At 37.9% G+C, this 18,290-nt stretch overlaps 1 protein-coding gene across 2 annotated transcripts; it reads left to right on the top strand.

The window, feature by feature from the left end:
* Window positions 1–915: 915 nt before the first annotated feature.
* Window positions 916–11,920, top strand: LOC127625808 (activity-dependent neuroprotector homeobox protein-like). 2 transcript variants are annotated; one of them, XM_052101188.1, is made up of 5 exons: window positions 916–1,292; window positions 2,513–2,677; window positions 6,571–6,683; window positions 7,646–7,735; window positions 7,846–11,920. In XM_052101188.1, the coding sequence occupies exons 3-5, from the start codon at window positions 6,576–6,578 to the stop codon at window positions 10,558–10,560; spliced, it is 2,913 nt and encodes a 970-aa protein (XP_051957148.1). In that variant the 5' UTR covers window positions 916–1,292; window positions 2,513–2,677; window positions 6,571–6,575; the 3' UTR covers window positions 10,561–11,920. The 2 variants fall into 2 exon arrangements, with proteins under 2 accessions (XP_051957148.1, XP_051957147.1); XM_052101187.1 differs by lacking the exon at window positions 2,513–2,677.
* Window positions 11,921–18,290: the final 6,370 nt, after the last annotated feature.

The following is an 18,290-nucleotide window of genomic DNA, read 5'->3' as shown; positions in this document are numbered from 1 at the left end:
TAACTTCCACAAGACTGAGTCGTTCAATTAGACACGCCCTCTCTTTCCAAAACACCACCCTCCAAAGATAGCGTTGAGACCGAGTGCGTCTTCACATGGTTGTCAAACACAACAGTAGCAAAATAGCACCCTCAGCTGACAAGCGGTATGATAGGTAGGGGTGAGAAACAATATGAGCGATACGACAGGTGTGGTTGAGAAATAGATCAATATTTAAGGCCTTTTGTACTATAAATCTAGATTTATATGAAAAAACAAGTGGAGATTTATATTAAAAAAGGACTTATATATTTATCTGTTTCTCACCCACAACTATCATATCTCTTCTGAAGACATATATTTAACCACTGGAGACATATTGATTACTTTTATGCTGCTTTTATCTGCTTTTTGGACCTTCAACGTTCTGGCCACTATTCACTTGCATTGAAAGGACCAACAGAGAGGAGATATTCTTCTAAAAATCTTTGTTTGTGTTCTGCAGAAGAAAGAAAGTTGTACACATCTGGTATGGCATGAAGCTGAGCAAATGATGAGAGAGAACTATTCATTTAAGAGTTTGTTGTCCAAAAGTCATTAGGACAAAAAATTAAAAAGCTCGAAATTAAATGACAAACTACATTACGTCCTGGAAATGCCTTGAAACACCAGAGCTGAAGCCAAGCGTCTTACCGTGTCAAAATCTGAGGATGATACTCTGAAACTAAGCGTTTTGTTAAACATTTTCAAAGATCGAGTCACATGGATTTCAATACAATATTGTGCAGAAGTAATTTTAAGAGAACCCCTATTACTTTGTGAATCAACGACTTATATATACTTGATTTGTCTTGTGTCAGCCTCCCAGACACCAGTGTAGTCCCTTTTTCATTACACACGCACACGCGCGCGCACACGTCACTTCCGCATGGCATCGTTCGCCATTTTGAACAGGCTGGGCTGTTGTGTGGAACAGTCTCGAAGAGAAAAAAAAAACCAGTTTCCTCTGTCCCGTGTTAGAATTGCTATTACAGAACTGGCTATCTAAACGGCTCATTTCATGAACAGGTCCATGAGGTGAATGGAAACATCACTGTGGTCTGTATGAATCCAGTTGATGACACAAGGTGCGGATTCTCGGGATGAGTTTCCGAGATCCCCCGGCGGCAGCAGCAGTAGCGCGAAGGACAACTGCAGCATCTGTCCGGCCCGAATAAACCACAATCTACCTCTGTCCTCACACCCAGACGATCAGTTGCCCTGTAAGCAAAGCGCTTGGAAAGATTTCCATGCGAGACCGTGAAGAAAAACAGGTACCATGTCCTTATAAACGTCTGTTTTCCTCCATCCACGCGCAGTGCTTTTGTGTAGAGTTCTGAGTGAACATCAAACATCCCGCGGCTAAGCTAGTTCGCTAACCGACTATCTGTGCGCGGCGGGTCTCGATTGTGTTGGCCTCTTTGTAATGGGTTAGATTCCGAAATAAATTGGGGGGTTATACGCAATTTACTTTACAATAAAGTTGCCGCATGATGTTATTTATGCGACAGTAACCCGGCATTATTTTGCTAAGCCCATCAATAGTATTTAAGGCCTGCTTTGGCCTGTATTGTCTAGTGCGGCTGTACATGAGTTGCATTCATACGAGCTGTCCCATTCTCTGCACGGGTTGATGCATTGTTTCAAAAGTCACATTTTATATTGACGTAGTTTGTTTACTTCTTGCCAAATCGGATGCTTTCTTTCTCTGATACTTTAACTGAATTGTGAATTGTCAGCACTTTATATAAAAGTTATATATATATATATATATATATATATATATATATATATATATATATATATATATATATATATATATACATTATTAATTTCTTATTTACCTTATGCTCCATAGAAACTAGAGCGCAGCCATCTTGAAAAAATTGTCTAGGAACTTCCGTTCCAGTGGTTTTCTATAGATATCTGTCCTGTTGATGTCAAAGTGTAATTAGCTAGCGAAGTGGATTTACAGGTTATAGAGCTGGCATAAGCTATCATGAGTATTTTAAAGTGTGCAGGTGATGTCATAACAACTGAAAACGGAGCTGGGAGATTTTAAAACATGAGTACTTCATAAATAAACAAGATGCCTACCTTCACATTGTGGACATCCTGATATGCCTCTGTTTAGGGCTGTAGCCAGTGGGAGGAAAGCTGGTAACGATTCTAGGGATCCAAGGGGCCCCACAACACTATCTCTATTTGTCATTAACAATTTATATTGATTCCATTGTCAGATTTAAACAAACAGCACAAGGACACACAGAATCAACTTTGATCAATTAGATGCCCCCCTCCCACCAAACACCCAACATACATCCCAGTGGTCAAACATTGAATAACAACAGAAACACCTATAAACATACTCAATGACATAAAAAAATCATAAAATGAACCGACAAAAAATAAAAAGGGTTCCACATATTAATTCATTTACATGTATTTAATAAAAATTGTCCCTCTCCACTGCTCCTCCCTGGCAAAATTCTAGGAAAGCCAAATAAGTGTCCCACTTCTTAAGAACCCAAAATGCCCAGCATGTGACATCTCTTCAAAGGCTGACACTTTGCCCAACCCGGTGCACCACTCATGAAATGAGGGCGCACCAGCCGACTTCCATCCCATAAGAATTACCTGCCTGCCTATCATCACGCTGGTAAGGACACAGTTTTTTATATATTTGTTCATTATTTTAATACCTGCCCCGTCACCCAAAAGTCTGGGGCAAAATAAAATATGGGTGCTCAAGACCTCACAGATAAAATTCTGAACACTCAAACAAAACTCTTGAATCTTAGTTCAGAACCAAAAAACATGGGCTATGACCCCATCTCCCAACTGGCATCACCAGCAAGTAGGTGTGTCCTTAAGGCCAAGCCTATACAATCTAGAGGGAATCCAATAAAGCAATGCAGAATCTTAAATTGAATGAGGCGCACCCTTGCATCCCTAGACATAGACTTTTTTTAAATCTTACCCCATTTTCCAGTACTAAATTCACATCTATCTCCCATAACTTCTTAAAGAGATGTTAAAATTCCATCCCCATACGCTGAATTAGCCAGGAATAGTACTCAGAAGCTTATTGCCCTTTTCTAAAAGCAGCAAGCACCATCTCAAGAGTGTCTGCCACTTTAGGGGGCTGCGTACTACACCCAAAGGTGGTACAGAGTAGATGGCGCAGCTGTAAGTACCTGAAGAATTGAGATCTGGGAATACCAAACCACTGTATTATATTTTCAATGGATGTCAATGCGCCATTTTCATACATGTCAACCAGCGTAGCAACACCCTTCTCAATCCATTCTGTCCAGCAGAAAGGGGATTTGTTAATGCACAATTTATTGTTCAACCAATTACTTAGGGCAACGTTCAGGTAAATGTCCGATTTGAACACGTGAGAAACTTTTGTCCACGCTAAATGCATGTGCGAGATAACAGGATGTCTTTACTTCTCTGGGCAGCTTGGTAGAAAGACTTCGCAATGGCAAGATAGGGGCAAATTCAACAAAGAGCCAGGGAGGGGCTCTCTCAGGTGGAAGCAACCAATGTGCCAAATGTCTGAGACATATGCATAATAGTAAAACAAAATCTTGGGCGACCTAACCCAGAGCTTCGGATTAGACCATTTCATTCTGCTGGACTCCAGACTAAACAAATGTAGGACCTAAAGTGAAACATTAGGGGGCCAAATCATAGAATTACTTGATTTAAATTGCTGTTCAAAAACAAGATAACTGATAACAGAATATATTGTTGAAGATTTTGCATACCCTTTTGTCTCAAATTTTCACACCCCTTTCATAATTTATACAAATAAAAGAGAAAATATTTAATGCTGCCCTTCAGAATCTACAGATAATTACTAAGGCTGTCAATCGATAAAAAAATTTAATTGAATTAATGACATGGTCTCCCAATTAATTAATCGCGATTAATTGCATATACAAATATTTGCTGAGAAAGCCCCTCATGTAACAATAATTCAATATACAATGATTATACATATTTATATCAATATATCATTATACATAGTTATCTTTAAATATTAAAAAAATCTATATATAAAAAAAAATTCAGATAATTAAAATGCGTTACATTCTTGTGGCAGAAGAGTTAATAATTGATAAGACAAAACGCATCTTTAGAATACAATGTATTGTTTACTACCATATTATTGATTGTAATCCAATCATTGATCAACAGTTCACAGCAATCCATTTCACAAGTGAATTTATCAATCAGTTGGAGATTTATTATGATTTCTTTAAATTAATGCTTAAAAACTTTTACATCTAGAGCTAAGAGGTATATTAAAACAAAGAACATCAAAAAGAAAAATAAATGAACAGTTTAAATAAAAATATCAAATTGTTTACATATTTCAATACACTTTACAGCTTTCTTGTTACTCAAATTGGAAATTGTTCTTAGTTATTGCTGAACCTCTGAATTAAAAATGAAAACTAATGGTTTATAACCACCATACTTACATTTATGAAAACTAAACTTTGCTAACAAAAGCAGAACATTAATCAAATAATATTCCTTATGAAGAGACATGTCATAGCTAAAAAAAAAAAAAAAAAAAACATTTTCAAAACAAAGTTGAAAGCTGAGAATAATATGATCTCTAACAATCTTGCAGAAATCAGACCAAAAACAAGTCGAGTAGGGACAAATCAAAAATAAATGAAAAAATGTTTCTGCCTGCAGACCACAAAATCTACAGACTATATCGACATCACAATTAAATCTCTCTACAAGAAAATAATTAGTGAGGTAGTACTTATAAATAAGTTTGAAGGAGATTTCTTTGATTTTAATTGTGATTAGATATTTATGGGGTAATTTCCGAATTTTGCACCATCTCAATCCAGCCACACCTTCGTCAGACATGCTTGTGTCGTGTCTCGGGTGTGTTGCATCATAAACATACAATGTTTAGGTCAATGTATCAAGTTAAACATAGTTTAATACTCAATTTTTAAACGCATCTTGAGATCCTTCATGTGTTTTGAACGCAAGAACGCCTACTGAAGGGTTTTCTTCACTGTAATAAAGTGTGCGTTGCTCATACAGCTGAAGTTTCACTTACTGCCCTCTGGAGTAAACAGGTGGTACTACAAGCTTGCATTTTTCAGGAATCTTCCTAATTATGGTCTGGGGGAAGTGCGATTAAATGCATTTTTTTTTTTTTTTTTTAATTTTTGTAAAATTAATCGCACTGAATTAACGCGTTAAATCGACAGCCCTAATAATTACATTATCCTGCCTTGTCCCCCAACTCAAAGTATGACAGTCTTGCCCTGAATAGCCAAAACTCCACCTACCATGACAAAATAGTATTATATCTGCATTTCAATTTTAATATTCCTTTCCAATTCCACGAGTTCTTGTGCTTTTTGGATTTTGGGTGAATGAGGCAAACTGTATGATCTGACCCCTAAGAACTGCCTTAAGTGCCTCTCAAGCCACACCCACAGAGGATACTGAGGACAAGTTGGTCTCCATAGAGACATTGATTTCAGCATTTGTTGGAATAGCTTGTTTGCAGTCACGTGATTCTAATGACGCGCAAAATTCAGATGGAGGGCAGGAAGTGAAAAGCAGAATGGACGAGATGGAGACTTTACTGCCTCTGTGCTCATGAAACTCTAAGAGACAACACAAAGTCATTAAAAATATCACTGTAAGTGTGCAGTCGTGCATTAGCCATTGATCTAATATTACAGCTGTTTGGTATAGAACATTAGCCAATAAGTTACTCAATAACAGATGTTAACAAAATAAAAGTAGCCATAGGATAGAAAAAATAGGCCTGTGATGTAGCCTACAATAAACCTAATGTATTCTAAACATGACGTGCACGCAGAAGAAAAAATAGTTCAACCCGTTAAACTGTCGGTACCTCGTTGAAAATAAATGGTTATTTTAAGTTAACACCTCAACATGGTCTGGTGAAAGATGGGACTTGACTCACCTGAGGCTGCTATCCTGTGCTTGAAAAAGCCTGTACAGTGGAAAAATAACATACAAGCATGCACAGATGATTCAAATGTGAAAACATCCATAGGGACTTTCAAACGTTTTCTTGTCTAGTGAGATTTCCGTGAGTGAGAGCAGGAAGCTAATTTTTTAATTAAACGTTGTGTCTGCTCCAGATATACTCTTTTTAAAATAATATTTGTATTATTAATTCTATTTAAAAGATGTAACATTAATATTTAAGTGCAGCCTCTGTAAAAAAAATATAAAACCAAACTTAAATGTGTAAAAATTATGGTCTGTTTAATGGGGGGAAATAATCTGAACTGTTTATTCGACTAGTCTCATGCCATTTTATATTTATATTAACATTTTTCACATGACCTCTAGATGGCGTTGTGTTCTGACGTGGTGTTTTAAATGCTTTTAAATCTGTTTAAAATGATTATTTTTGCAATTCCAGCTAGTGGTGCAGAAATTAAACAATTCTGCTTAAACAAAAACACAGGTGACTCTTAAGAACAAGCTTAACTAACATCATTCTTTCTTTTTAATGTGTAGAAGAGATGTTTCAGCTTCCAGTGAATAACCTCACTCGGTTGAGGAAGGCCAGGAAGAAAGTCAAGAGACTGCTGAGTGATATTGGCCTTGACTACTGCAAAGAGCATGTTGAGGTGATTATTCAAAAAGTGTTCTATGCACCAATGCTGGCTCAATTTTAGATATATATATATATATATATATCTTTTTGACTGACTCTATTAAATTATAAAAATAAAACATTACAAATGCAATTCACACAAAACAATGACTTGAATTCACCTCTTGTATGATAAACATGTTTTCAGTTACTGAGATGTCATTTTGATATTTTCTCTAGGGCTTATAGTTAAAAATGTATGGTTGGTATGAGTAGTACAGAAAAATATTGTTATTATTTATCTATTTATTATTTCTTAAAACCAAATAAGCAGTGAAACTATATATATATATATATATATATAAAATTAATATTTGAGAAACAATTTTCCACCTCATAATCTTTTGGTGTAACTAACATGTAGGTTCCAATTATGTTGTCATGTGACAAAAACATAATTCAGAGAGGAACCCTTTAGACACTGAAGACTGTTTGTAGAGTTTTAAAAAATAATAATTTTTTTCAGATTAAATATTTATATGAAAAAGCACATTTTGTTCATTTGATGTAACCTTGATTTGGTGAAAATCTTGATATTCTTGACTCAAAAATTTAAACTTTTTAAATTAATTTAATTGTGTACACTCATTTATTCAATGTGGAAGGAGAGTATTCTAATACCTTTTACTTGATGGTTATGACACATGCCATTTTAAAATCATTAACTTTTTGGTGAAAATGCTTAAATGTCTTTGAAACCATTATGGTTTCACAAATATTTTAAATATTACATTTCTACCAACTTGAAACATGTATTTTAAACTGGACTTTTTTTTAAAGTGTTCTCATTTTTATTACCTTGGACAACCATTTGTTAATGACCATTATGTAAGCCTAGACTTTTATTGTGTCATATTTAACAAGTAAGCCCAATATTCTGTTGACACGTTCACAGAAGACATGGCAGTTCTTTTAACTGTCTTTTTTTTTCTGTAGGACTACAAAGAGTTTGGTCCCAGTGACTCATACATGAATCAAGCGTACCTTGATGTTTGTCTGTGGGATCCATCCTGGACAAAGGCACAGGTATGTCACATACAGCTGCTGTAACAGAAACCTTCAAAGCAAAGTAAAAAATGTTTTAATGCCAAAATCCCAATCCCCTGTCATTTTTGTTTGTTTCTCACGTGTTGCAGGACTACAGAACGAAGCAGTTTTGCTGCTCTGATTGCCCATTTGCCTCTAAGTATTTCTCCGCCTACAAAAACCACTTCCGCAATGTTCACAGAGAAGACTTTGAGAGCCGAATCCTCCTTAACTGCTCCTGTTGCACATACAGTGGGAACAAGAGGACTCTGGAAACCCATGTCAGGCTCTTCCACATGCCTCAAAATATGGTGCGACAGGGTGCTGCAGGTCCTCATGGAGCCCAAGTGTGGGTCAAGGACAACATGCGGGTAGAAAAGCCCTTACCAGGCGATCAAAAGGAGCTGCCGGTCTACTACTGCAAGAAGTGCACCTATCGAGATAGACTGTACAATGTGGTGCGCAGGCACATCTACAGGGAACACTTCCAGCATGTGACCACACCTTATCTTGGAAAAAACTCAGAGAAGCAAGAAAACAGTGTTGAGGCACCTGGCAACAGTCATGGAATCCACTGCAAGAGCTGCCACTTTTCGCCTCGTTCTTATGAAGCACTGGTGCAGCATGTTATCGAGTTCCACGAGCGCATTGGTCATCAAGTTACCGCTATGATTGGACACACCAACGTCATAGTGACGAGACCCCAAGCGAACATGATTCAGAGGGGCGTTACTATCACTCCTGGTGTGCGTCCTCAGACGCCTCAAATGAATTGCTTCAATATGCCCAAAATGGTAGGGTTACCCGTAGGCAACCATTTTAAGCAAAGTGTTGCAGGCAACTCTGTGCCTGGTCAAGCAGTGCGCATTACACTACCTGATAAAGCTTTCATGTCTGGTGCTGTCTCCCAATCACGAGCAGGAAAACTCTTGCGCAGCTGCGGAGTCCATGGTGCTACACATCTTAATGCTAAGTCAGCTTCTTTCTCCCCCTCACTCAAGAGTTTACCTCTCTCTTCATCAGTGCAGGCTGCTACTGCCACTTTGACATCGTTGCAGGCTAAGAAAGCCTCAGCCAATGCTTTGAACACCGCACAAACACAGAAGTGGAAAATTTGCACCATCTGCAATGAACTTTTTCCTGAGAATGCATATAGTACTCATTTTGAAAAAGAGCATCAGGCAGAAAAGGTGAGAGCCATGGCGAAATATATCATGAAGATCCACAACTTTACTAGCAAGTGTTTGTATTGTAACCGTTACTTACCCAGCGACTCTTTGTTGAACCATATGCTAGTGCATGGGTTATCATGTCCACAGTGTCATTCCACTTTTCATGAAGTCGAGAAAATTGTAGCACATAAGCGGTTGGCCCACCCTAACGAGGTAGGGGACGCGCCAACTGGCTCTCCTCTCACATTTGATCTCACACTTCAACAAGGAAGTCCCAAAAATGTTCAGCTTATTGTAACCACCTACAACATGAAGGAGACACCAGAAGCATCTTCAACTGCTCAGCCACAAAACAGCGCTGTGGCGAAGTCTGCAAAGGCACCAGAGAACCAAAGTGATTCTGTGGTCCGAAACATGTCCCAATCTTCGTTGTCCCAGAAGAAAGAAGTTGGTAAAACGCTCTGCCCTCTATGCTTCACCATTCTCAAAGGTCCCATCTCGGATGCCCTCGCCCATCATTTAAGGGACCGTCATCAAGTACTCCAAACACTGCACCCTGTGGAGAAAAAGCTAACGTACAAGTGCATCCACTGCCTGGGAGTGTACACGAGCAACATGACAGCTTCCACTATCACGCTTCATTTGGTCCACTGCCGAGGCGTTTGCCAGACACCAAAAGGTCAGAGCAGTAAATCTATCTCGACTGCGCTGGGCTCACCAGGAGCTGGGTCTCTCAAGCGCGAGTTAGTTGCCTTAGATGCATCTGACCCCAAGAGGAGGAAAATGGTAGACCAGTCCAGGTATTACCCAACAGTTTTTGTTGATAAGCCAGAGGAACCCATTGTGTTGGCCTTAGATCCTAAAGGTCATGCCTATGAGTCTTACGAGGCACGGAAAGCTTTCCTTACAGCATATTTTAATCTGCATCCCTACCCTTCCCAACGGGAGATTGAGAAACTTGCTGCAAGTCTCTGGTTATGGAAGTCTGATGTCTCAAGCCATTTTGCTAACCATAGGCGCTCATGTGAACGTGATTTAAACACCCGCAAACCTGTTATATTACTAGGCTTTGACATGAAGATGGTGTGCCAGCTCAAGCATGACATGACCTTTGATGGCAAATGGTTGTTCGAGATCAATAATGAAGAAAACAGTGAATTCTCAAGGACCTCAAAATTTAGGTCGAAAGCTCCTGTTGGGTTTTTTTGTGCAGGTGATGGTGCTAGAGCTGTCCAATTCAAGGAGCAGCAGACTTCATACACTGAAAAAAGTAGTCAAAGCAACTGTGCCTTCAAGCCATGCCCTGGATCATCCTCAGAACCTATTGCCATTGACTCAGACAGTGATTCAGAGCCAGAAGTGATACCTAATGAAAATCTGAAACGTAATCAACAAGCTCCAGCATTTAGGCCTTTAGTAGTTCCGTCCCACACAAAAGGAACAGTGCTGCGAGAGAGCTTCCATTACGGAAGTGGTGCGAGGGGGAGCAGAAGCTCTCCCAGAGTTGGGGCCAAACGTCTTGATGAGTCTGTTTCTGGATCCAGTCCTGAAGAGGCAACCTGGTCAAACAGCATGTCTCCTGAAGAGAGCCACTACAGACCAGCAGAACGATTTGAAGTGAAGGGGGAAAAGGTGGGGTTGCTTGGTAGATGATGGCTTGTGGTGGCAATCCCCGCTTCTAGAACTCTTCATGCCCAGATTTGTAGGTCAGAATCCTTACCTCATATTTGGTTGACATCAAATGTTACAATATGAACATGATATTAACTGTCAATGTCATGTCAAGCCAGAGGGGTTACACACTTTTAACTTAAAGTAATTTTAAAGAGCAACATGCAGGTTGGACACCCCTATATAGCATAGTGTATGTTGATGATAAAACAACTAGATTTTCTGAACTGGAGTAATATATATTTAGCCATTAACGATATTTTGAGATAAATTGTGATAAAATAACTTCCGCGTCTATAAAGCACTAACCGGAAGTGACGATGGGCTGAGGAGTCTGGTCAAGTTCAAGCTCAGGTTACAATGGATGCTGAATGAAGAAACAGAGTTCTCCGGTGTGGACGAACATGCCTATGATGGCCCACAGGCCTATAATTATGAGCAAATTAAGAGTTAAAATTATTAAAAGTAAGACTTACTCTGCTAAGTCCTCGTTTCGTTGCACAGAATGTCTGCTAACGTTAGCACTTTGTCCTCCAGTCCAGCCCGCGCCAAAATCCGGTGTACACTTTGACGGTGGACTTGATTCCATCGAGTGCACCGAGGGAACAGCATCAGTAATCAGCCTCACGTGGTCCTTACTCCGAAATCCCATCCGAGACTCCAACAAATCTCCAGGTCGATAATTCTCCGAATGAAATGTGCGCCACAAACGACCGAGTGTGTGGTAACAGACGTGGCAGTGAAGTCTGCTCTCTTCACCTGCACAAAACGCACTCAAGACCGAAAAGCCTTGTTTTTTCTAGAAGGAAAATGATGGACACGATGTCCTGACAGGCTGGAATTCGTGCAACCAGCACAAACACAATAATTTACCATTATGGCTTCTCTAAAACTTTGTCTCTCACTACTGCTCTAACTACATCAACACCCGCTGACCGCGAGCTCTTTTGTTTGCCTCGCCCTACGTCATATGACGCGTTGATAGCGGGAAAGGCGTATTCCAGAGCCTACCACATTTTCATCAAAATCTCTACATCAAATGAGATTTCATTAGTAATTTCTACATATGTGTTTTTAAAAGACCTCTGCAGACAATATAAAGTATTAATTCAGTTATAAATTCAACCTGCATGTTGCTCTTTAACTCTCAAACATTTCTGTTTTCAAAGAGCGGAAAAACTAATATACTGTATGATAAATTTTTTCAACCAATCCATAGTCCTTGGTGATTTTTTTTTTTCTCTCCCTTTTTTGTATACTGTTCTCTGTATTTAATCATACACTTGTTGGAATTGTAACTAAATTGATAGGTCTATTGTTTTTCCTGATCAAATAAAAAGGATGGTGTAATTTACTATCAAGTGCTTGGGTGTCTTTTTCTTAAAATTCTTCTGATTGAATTCATACAGGTTAAAAGCAGATATCTTCAGTTTGCACAAATCACATTAATACCATATGACTTTAATAGTTTTGATGACATTATAATGAGCAGGCTGCTATTTCAGTACAGTGTGAGGCATGAATATTAATTTTACCTTTGAGTTTTGGTGTGGGAGGGGGGATTAGTAACAGGTATTGTTCACCCAAAAATGAAAATTCTCTCATTTTACTTGCCCTCTTTCCTTTTTCTTCTGCAGAACACAAAGTAATATTTCTTGAAGAATATCTCAGCTCTGTAGCTCCACACAATGCAAGTGAATAGTGACCAAAACTGTGACGCTCCAAAAAACACAAAGGCAGCGTAAAAGTAATCCATATGACTTCAGTGGTTTAATCTAAGTCTTCAGAAGTGATCTAATCGATTTTGGGTAAGAATAGAGTGAAATTTAATTCCTTTTTAACTACGTCATGCCATTGCAGTTTCTGGGCACATTCATCCTAGTGCTGACTCGTGTGCAGCGCGTTAGATGGCACCAGGAAGTGTAATTAAGCTTAAAATCATGATCGCCGAGAAAATTGCTGATGTCAAGATTTATAGTGAAACATTTGTTTCATTTTGGTGTGTTCTCTCCCAAAACCGATTAAATTCCTTCAGAAGATGAAGTTTTAGGGATAACCTTTATGTGCATTTTGGAGCTTCAACATTTTGGTCACCATTCATTGTGGACAAAGATAGCTGAAATATTGTTCTAAAAGTCTTCATTTTTGTTCTGCAGTAGAAAGTCATACACATATGGTTTGGCATTAGGGTGAGTAAATTATGAACAAATGAAAATTTTTGGGTGGACTATCCCTTTAATGTTTTATCAGGTATGCGAATGACCGTTTGAGTAGACCTATCCAAATAGTTTTAATTTGACCTCTCAACTATCTTTATTGTATTGTATTGACACCATACTGCCTTTAGAGGTCACTGACTGTCTGTAAACTCAATGTCATTCATTTGACTGTTGACTTGCATGGTCATGGCAGCTGCTTTTGATCATATTTGCCTAATATTCTTTTTTAGGCAGAGAAACATAAATAGAGTCTTTCCACAGACTCTCAATGTGGATAAACTGACAAAAGTATGCATGCCAATTAAACATTGCTGTTGCATTAATAGGCCTTAAAGTCCCTCAAGTAGACATTTAATGCATGCGTGTGCATATGTTGCATTCTGTCTTGCGATGCACTGATTCAATTGACTTCAAGAAGTCTACCGAATGTCATATCTGAGGTTTGAATTGGTAAGTATTTTGGAGGGAAGAGACAGAAGGACTTCCAACGGATGGCGTTTCGAATTTGTTCAGCTGATCCTGCGGTTGCTAATCTCTTGGTAGGCATTTGTTACCATTTCCCCAATAAATACATTGTTGGCAGTACCAGCAGATAAACGCAGTAAGAAAACAGAAAAAATAGATACCCACCTGCCACTCAAGAGTCTGTTGGTGAAAGGTTTCTTACTTAATTCAACTCTAAAGCTTCTCTTATATTTAAATTTGCGTGTGGTTAGTTTCAGGATCTATAACTAGTACAGTATGTCACGTTGAACGGCTGAGATAAGAGAGATTGACTATTTACATTACCTTGTGAAAGATGATGACAAAAGGCTCCTAGCAATCTCCATTGTATTTATGCAAGTATTTATTACAGAAATTAGATTTGGCATATCAGAATGAGCTTTATTGCCAATTATGCCAATTTACACATATAAGGAATTTGTCTGGGTGACTAGCTTCCAGTACACAATACAAAACAGCAAGAAGACTTCTTTTTTTATTTTTTAAAATGCAAATTAAATAATAATTCAATAATCCTGTGACATTTTAGCTACTCGTTTCCTTACTGTTTATGCTTTTGTACACTTTTATTGATTAAAATATACATTTATCTGCACGAGTAGAGGTACAATTCACGAATGTATGTCGGTTATTGCACTGTGGCAGTCACAAAATGTAGGTAGGCCTACTATTATGAAACTGGTTAATTCAGATGAACTAGTCAACCAGAGGTTAGAATTAGTAGCGTCCCCAGATGTTCATGATCTAGTCATCACTCTTGCACATGACTAAAAATCAATCATGCAAGGATTTGCGCAGAGTACACAATTATTGAAATATTTATGTATTTATGGAATTCGTCCATGAAATATACTAATTTATTTTAAGGAACAAAAAAATCCAGGTGCTTCAGTTTTGTTCACATTTGTTGCATATGAGCAGCTAAATCTGCAAAGATCTGTTTTTGGCAAACCTTTTTGGGAAAACAGTATTTTACTGAAGCCCAGCCATTACATTATGTTAAAGTCAAAGCTTTCAAAGTTTGTAATTTCAATGTTACTATCAATGTTTATTTAATATTTAATTTTGTGGAGAGAAAAAAACTGTATAAAAATGAATTTGTCCCTTTTAATTAGTCCTGTAATTTGGAAACTCATCGACACGTTTTGTTTTACGAAACATGATTTAAATGACCAGAGATTATTTATAAGAGACGGGCCACCTCTATATAAATGAATGGGATAATTTGGAACGCTCAACCAAGGAGCTCTGAGCGCCTAACGGTCAACGGATATAGAAAGGATGTCCCGCCTTAAAGATTAAAGATCAAATCACCTTTTAGATACAGACATCACCTGTCTATCAACTCGAGAACGCGCATGCGTATTAGCTATGCAAGCCAGGAAACTTTTTTTTCTTTCCCCCGTAAGGTAAAGAATCACCGTATATGAAACTAGTTTTGGTCAAATTTTAGTGCTGATTTAAAATATGCACTTTGATCGTAATCTTGACCAACCATTTTTGAGATTTTCGTCTTTCTCCATTCAAGTAGATAGGAGCTGCACTGCTTTGACTGGCAATAGTCTTCTGAGAGCGTTCCAAAAATGGCCGCCAGTGGACTGACTGGCTAGAAAGACTTTGAAATGACTGAACTCCGAGTCCCGTATTTTGGTCGAAATTAAGACGTACTGTATTTAAAGTTGCTATTAGCCGTTTGTATGGAATGTTTGCAGAAAATGTTTATACTCGCTGAAAGATATCTCTGAAATACATTTCCTGGGATATCTTTCCTGTCTCTGTGTCCACACAAGACTGTAAACAGCAAACAAAAATGCGATACGAGGTCAAATATGATCTAACGATGATCAAGGCCACTATATAAGATATAACGAGAGGAACGGGACCCTTCTTCATCACAGCAGAGCTTGGACTAATGTTTGTGAAAGGATAAGTGAATAAAAATAATGTAATTCTGCTATAACGATGTATTTGCATTTATTTTGAATGCAGTAAATACTATTGAGCTATGTTCATGGCTGTTATTAAATTTTGAAATGGAATATTATCATATTGAAGTAAAATAGTATTATTTGTGGTATGTGGGTTAAAAAGTTAAGCAGTTAAGACACATATTGTACGTCTGATGGTAGTTTTCATTTCTAAGTACTCAAATTCTTAGGCTTTAGAAATGTGTTAAACGTGTGAGGATGTATTCATCAACCTGTTACATGTATGACATAATCATAGAGACTCACTGAACCAAGTTTAAACTTGTTTTGCTGATATTTCAGAAAATAACCCACATAATTCTCACTGTAACACATACCAACATGTGTTAAAAACATAAAAAAAAATAAAATAAAAAAAAGTTTATTATCATTAACAGACATTAATAGGCGCTGCCTATTTCCACCATTGAAATCTGCTGCTCGAAAGAACCCGGAAGTGCAAGTTCCTGCGGTGTGACGTAAGAGTAATAGCATCTACTAGAGGACTGCACCTCTGGCCATAGCTTTTGATAATTTGATCACGGATGAGACCTAATACCGGTAAAATTAAGACATCATTACAATATGACAAGGAATCAGTTCTCTTGTCTCCGTTAAAATGTACATTCTGCAGTGTAGAGAGTTCTATAAATGTGTTCATCAGTGTTCAGTGCATTAAATCATTAACAAGACGATCAATCTATCATGAATTCGTCATGAATGAATCAAACTCAGTCGGTTTCTGACACGCTTTTCCAAACATCAATGTTTTATTATCTCCATGCAGGTGGTTACAGACAAATGATGTAGAACAGTAAAAATCCCTCACTACACTGAAACTTCTCCGTCTTGACTGTACTCCTCTCCAGTTCGCCCGGAGACAGATGACGTGCGCTCCACTGTCTTCACTCTCATTGGTTGTCGCTCATGATTATCGCTCGTCATTTGCATAAAGTGAAAAATTTCTCAGCTTGTCTTTTGGCTCGCCAAGGCGATCTGTCACCATTTGAAGCTAGCGGTGTGAACTGGGATATAAGCGAAAGTTCGAACGCTGTCAATTTTTCTGTGAAACTACCCATATTTTAGGGGGCCATCCCAACTAAAACGGGATGTTACAACACCTTTGGCTAACATTATTTAAAAGTTTGGAACAAATGTTGTACAGTAAATAAAATGTTAATGGAACATCCTTATAACATTACATTAACCTAACATTCTACTAACGTTAAGAAAACTTTCTGACACGCTTGTGGTTAAAGACAAATGATGAACAGTAAAAATCCCTCACTACACTGAAACTTATCCGTCTACAGGACAAACCATTGCACATAATTTACTGCTGTTCTCACAGTCTCATTTCCAATCACGAAAAATTTAACATGTCTGCTGTTTGGCTATGGGGTGGGGAAGTGTTGAGAATGTTGTTAGCATGATAAGGTATCACTTTCACAGCAGTCCAAACTGAATTGTCTCAACTCCGTCACCTTGCATGAATAAAAACAGCAGTTCTGTGTCAACTGCCACGATTGTTTTCATCTGTAGCCATTAGATGGAATGTCAAGACACCAGATAGACCCATTTCACACAGTTTTTTGCTTCTCCAAAAGGTTGTGCTTAAAAGAATATTCCAGGTTCAATACAACTTAAAGGTGCACTCAGGAATTTTTTCCTCATTAAAAAAGTTTAACTCCTAAAGAAATGTATAGTACATTTGAATCATATGTATGAATTCATGAGCACTCACATTAAAATGAAGACTCCAGTCATATCAGTAACCTTATGAAAGCTGTGTTATTCTACATGGAGAGGGTCCGCACATGGGGGCTGCCATGTTAGAATCACATGGCCAGCCGAATACTACTCGCTTAATCTCAGTAACAGTCCTGATATTTGACACTTTCACTCATTGATAATCATGGCTGACTGTGAATACTACATTTCAACAATGACATCTGAAACTGAAAACTATTGATTTTAAATTATGCTGCATCCAAGCCGCTGGTGTCAGTGTAAGTTACTCTAAGTTAGTGCACATTTAATCTCAGTCGAAAGCATTTGTGGCATAATGTTGATAACAACAAAAAATTATTTAGACTTGAGGTACGTATCATAGAAGTAAATGAGGCCAATCTGTAAATGTTAAAAATAATCACTGTTTCAAAAGTATAGCCACACGGTATAAACAAAATGTGTGTTAACATGATTTTAGTGTAAAACAAATCTCATACCAAACTTTTCTGTCTCAAATTTATCCAATTTGACAACTTTGTTGCCAAGACGGCATTACACTGTAAACCCTAAAAGGATCGTAAAAATGATTTAAACAACTTAACAGCTCAAGGGATACACAAGTTTCAATAAAATAATTAACATTAGTGCTTTAATAAAATTACAAGCTTCGCATATCTGCATTAGACCATCTAAAAATTGGCCCCATTCACTTCCATTGTAAGAGCCTCACTGTAACCTCAATTTTTTATTTTCTTTTAAGAAAAAGTCTAAATACATTTTTGTGGTAATCAGCATAAAACCTCAAATGCTGTTGATTGAGCTTAACTTGTATTGAACATGGAATATATAAGCAACAATAAGTAACACTAATTGTTTTTCAGCCCTTCTTGGTTCTACGTTTTCTTTGTGAGGTTTTCAGTGCAGGTGCATCTATTTTGTCAGCATCTCAGCACAGGGCGTAGTTGTGTTATGTACACAGATATAACAGTTTTTCCGTGTGAGTTAAATTTAGGACTTGGCACAAGTGGAACCTTGGTTAAGTGTTTTGTCGCCCTCCGCCAGCTTTATGGAAAGTGTTTAATTTGCATGTTCATGCTCCAAAAGCAGATCAATTGTCAAAGCCTCTGCAGAGAGGATAAATGGACAATGACACTATTATTGCATGGCAAGAGTGACCTGAAGTTAAAATAGTGAGCACTAAACCACAAGGTCTAAAACAGTTCTGAAAATTTAAATACCACAACCTTTGAAAGTAAAAGGCCTTTGTGCATGGAATGTATTCATCCATAAA

The sequence above is a fragment of the Xyrauchen texanus genome, chromosome 32 (assembly GCF_025860055.1).
Source record: "Xyrauchen texanus isolate HMW12.3.18 chromosome 32, RBS_HiC_50CHRs, whole genome shotgun sequence".
NCBI lineage: Eukaryota > Metazoa > Chordata > Actinopteri > Cypriniformes > Catostomidae > Xyrauchen > Xyrauchen texanus.
This window is presented reverse-complemented; position numbering and strand designations above follow the sequence as displayed.

Coding starts and splice junctions, on each gene's coding strand:
- LOC127625808 (XM_052101187.1), top strand. CDS start 6,576: ATGTTTCAGCTTCCAGTGAATAACCTCACTCGGTTGAGGAAGGCCAGG. Junction 6,684..7,645: donor ACTGCAAAGAGCATGTTGAG/GTGATTATTCAA, acceptor TTTTTTCTGTAG/GACTACAAAGAGTTTGGTCC. Junction 7,736..7,845: donor CATCCTGGACAAAGGCACAG/GTATGTCACATA, acceptor CACGTGTTGCAG/GACTACAGAACGAAGCAGTT.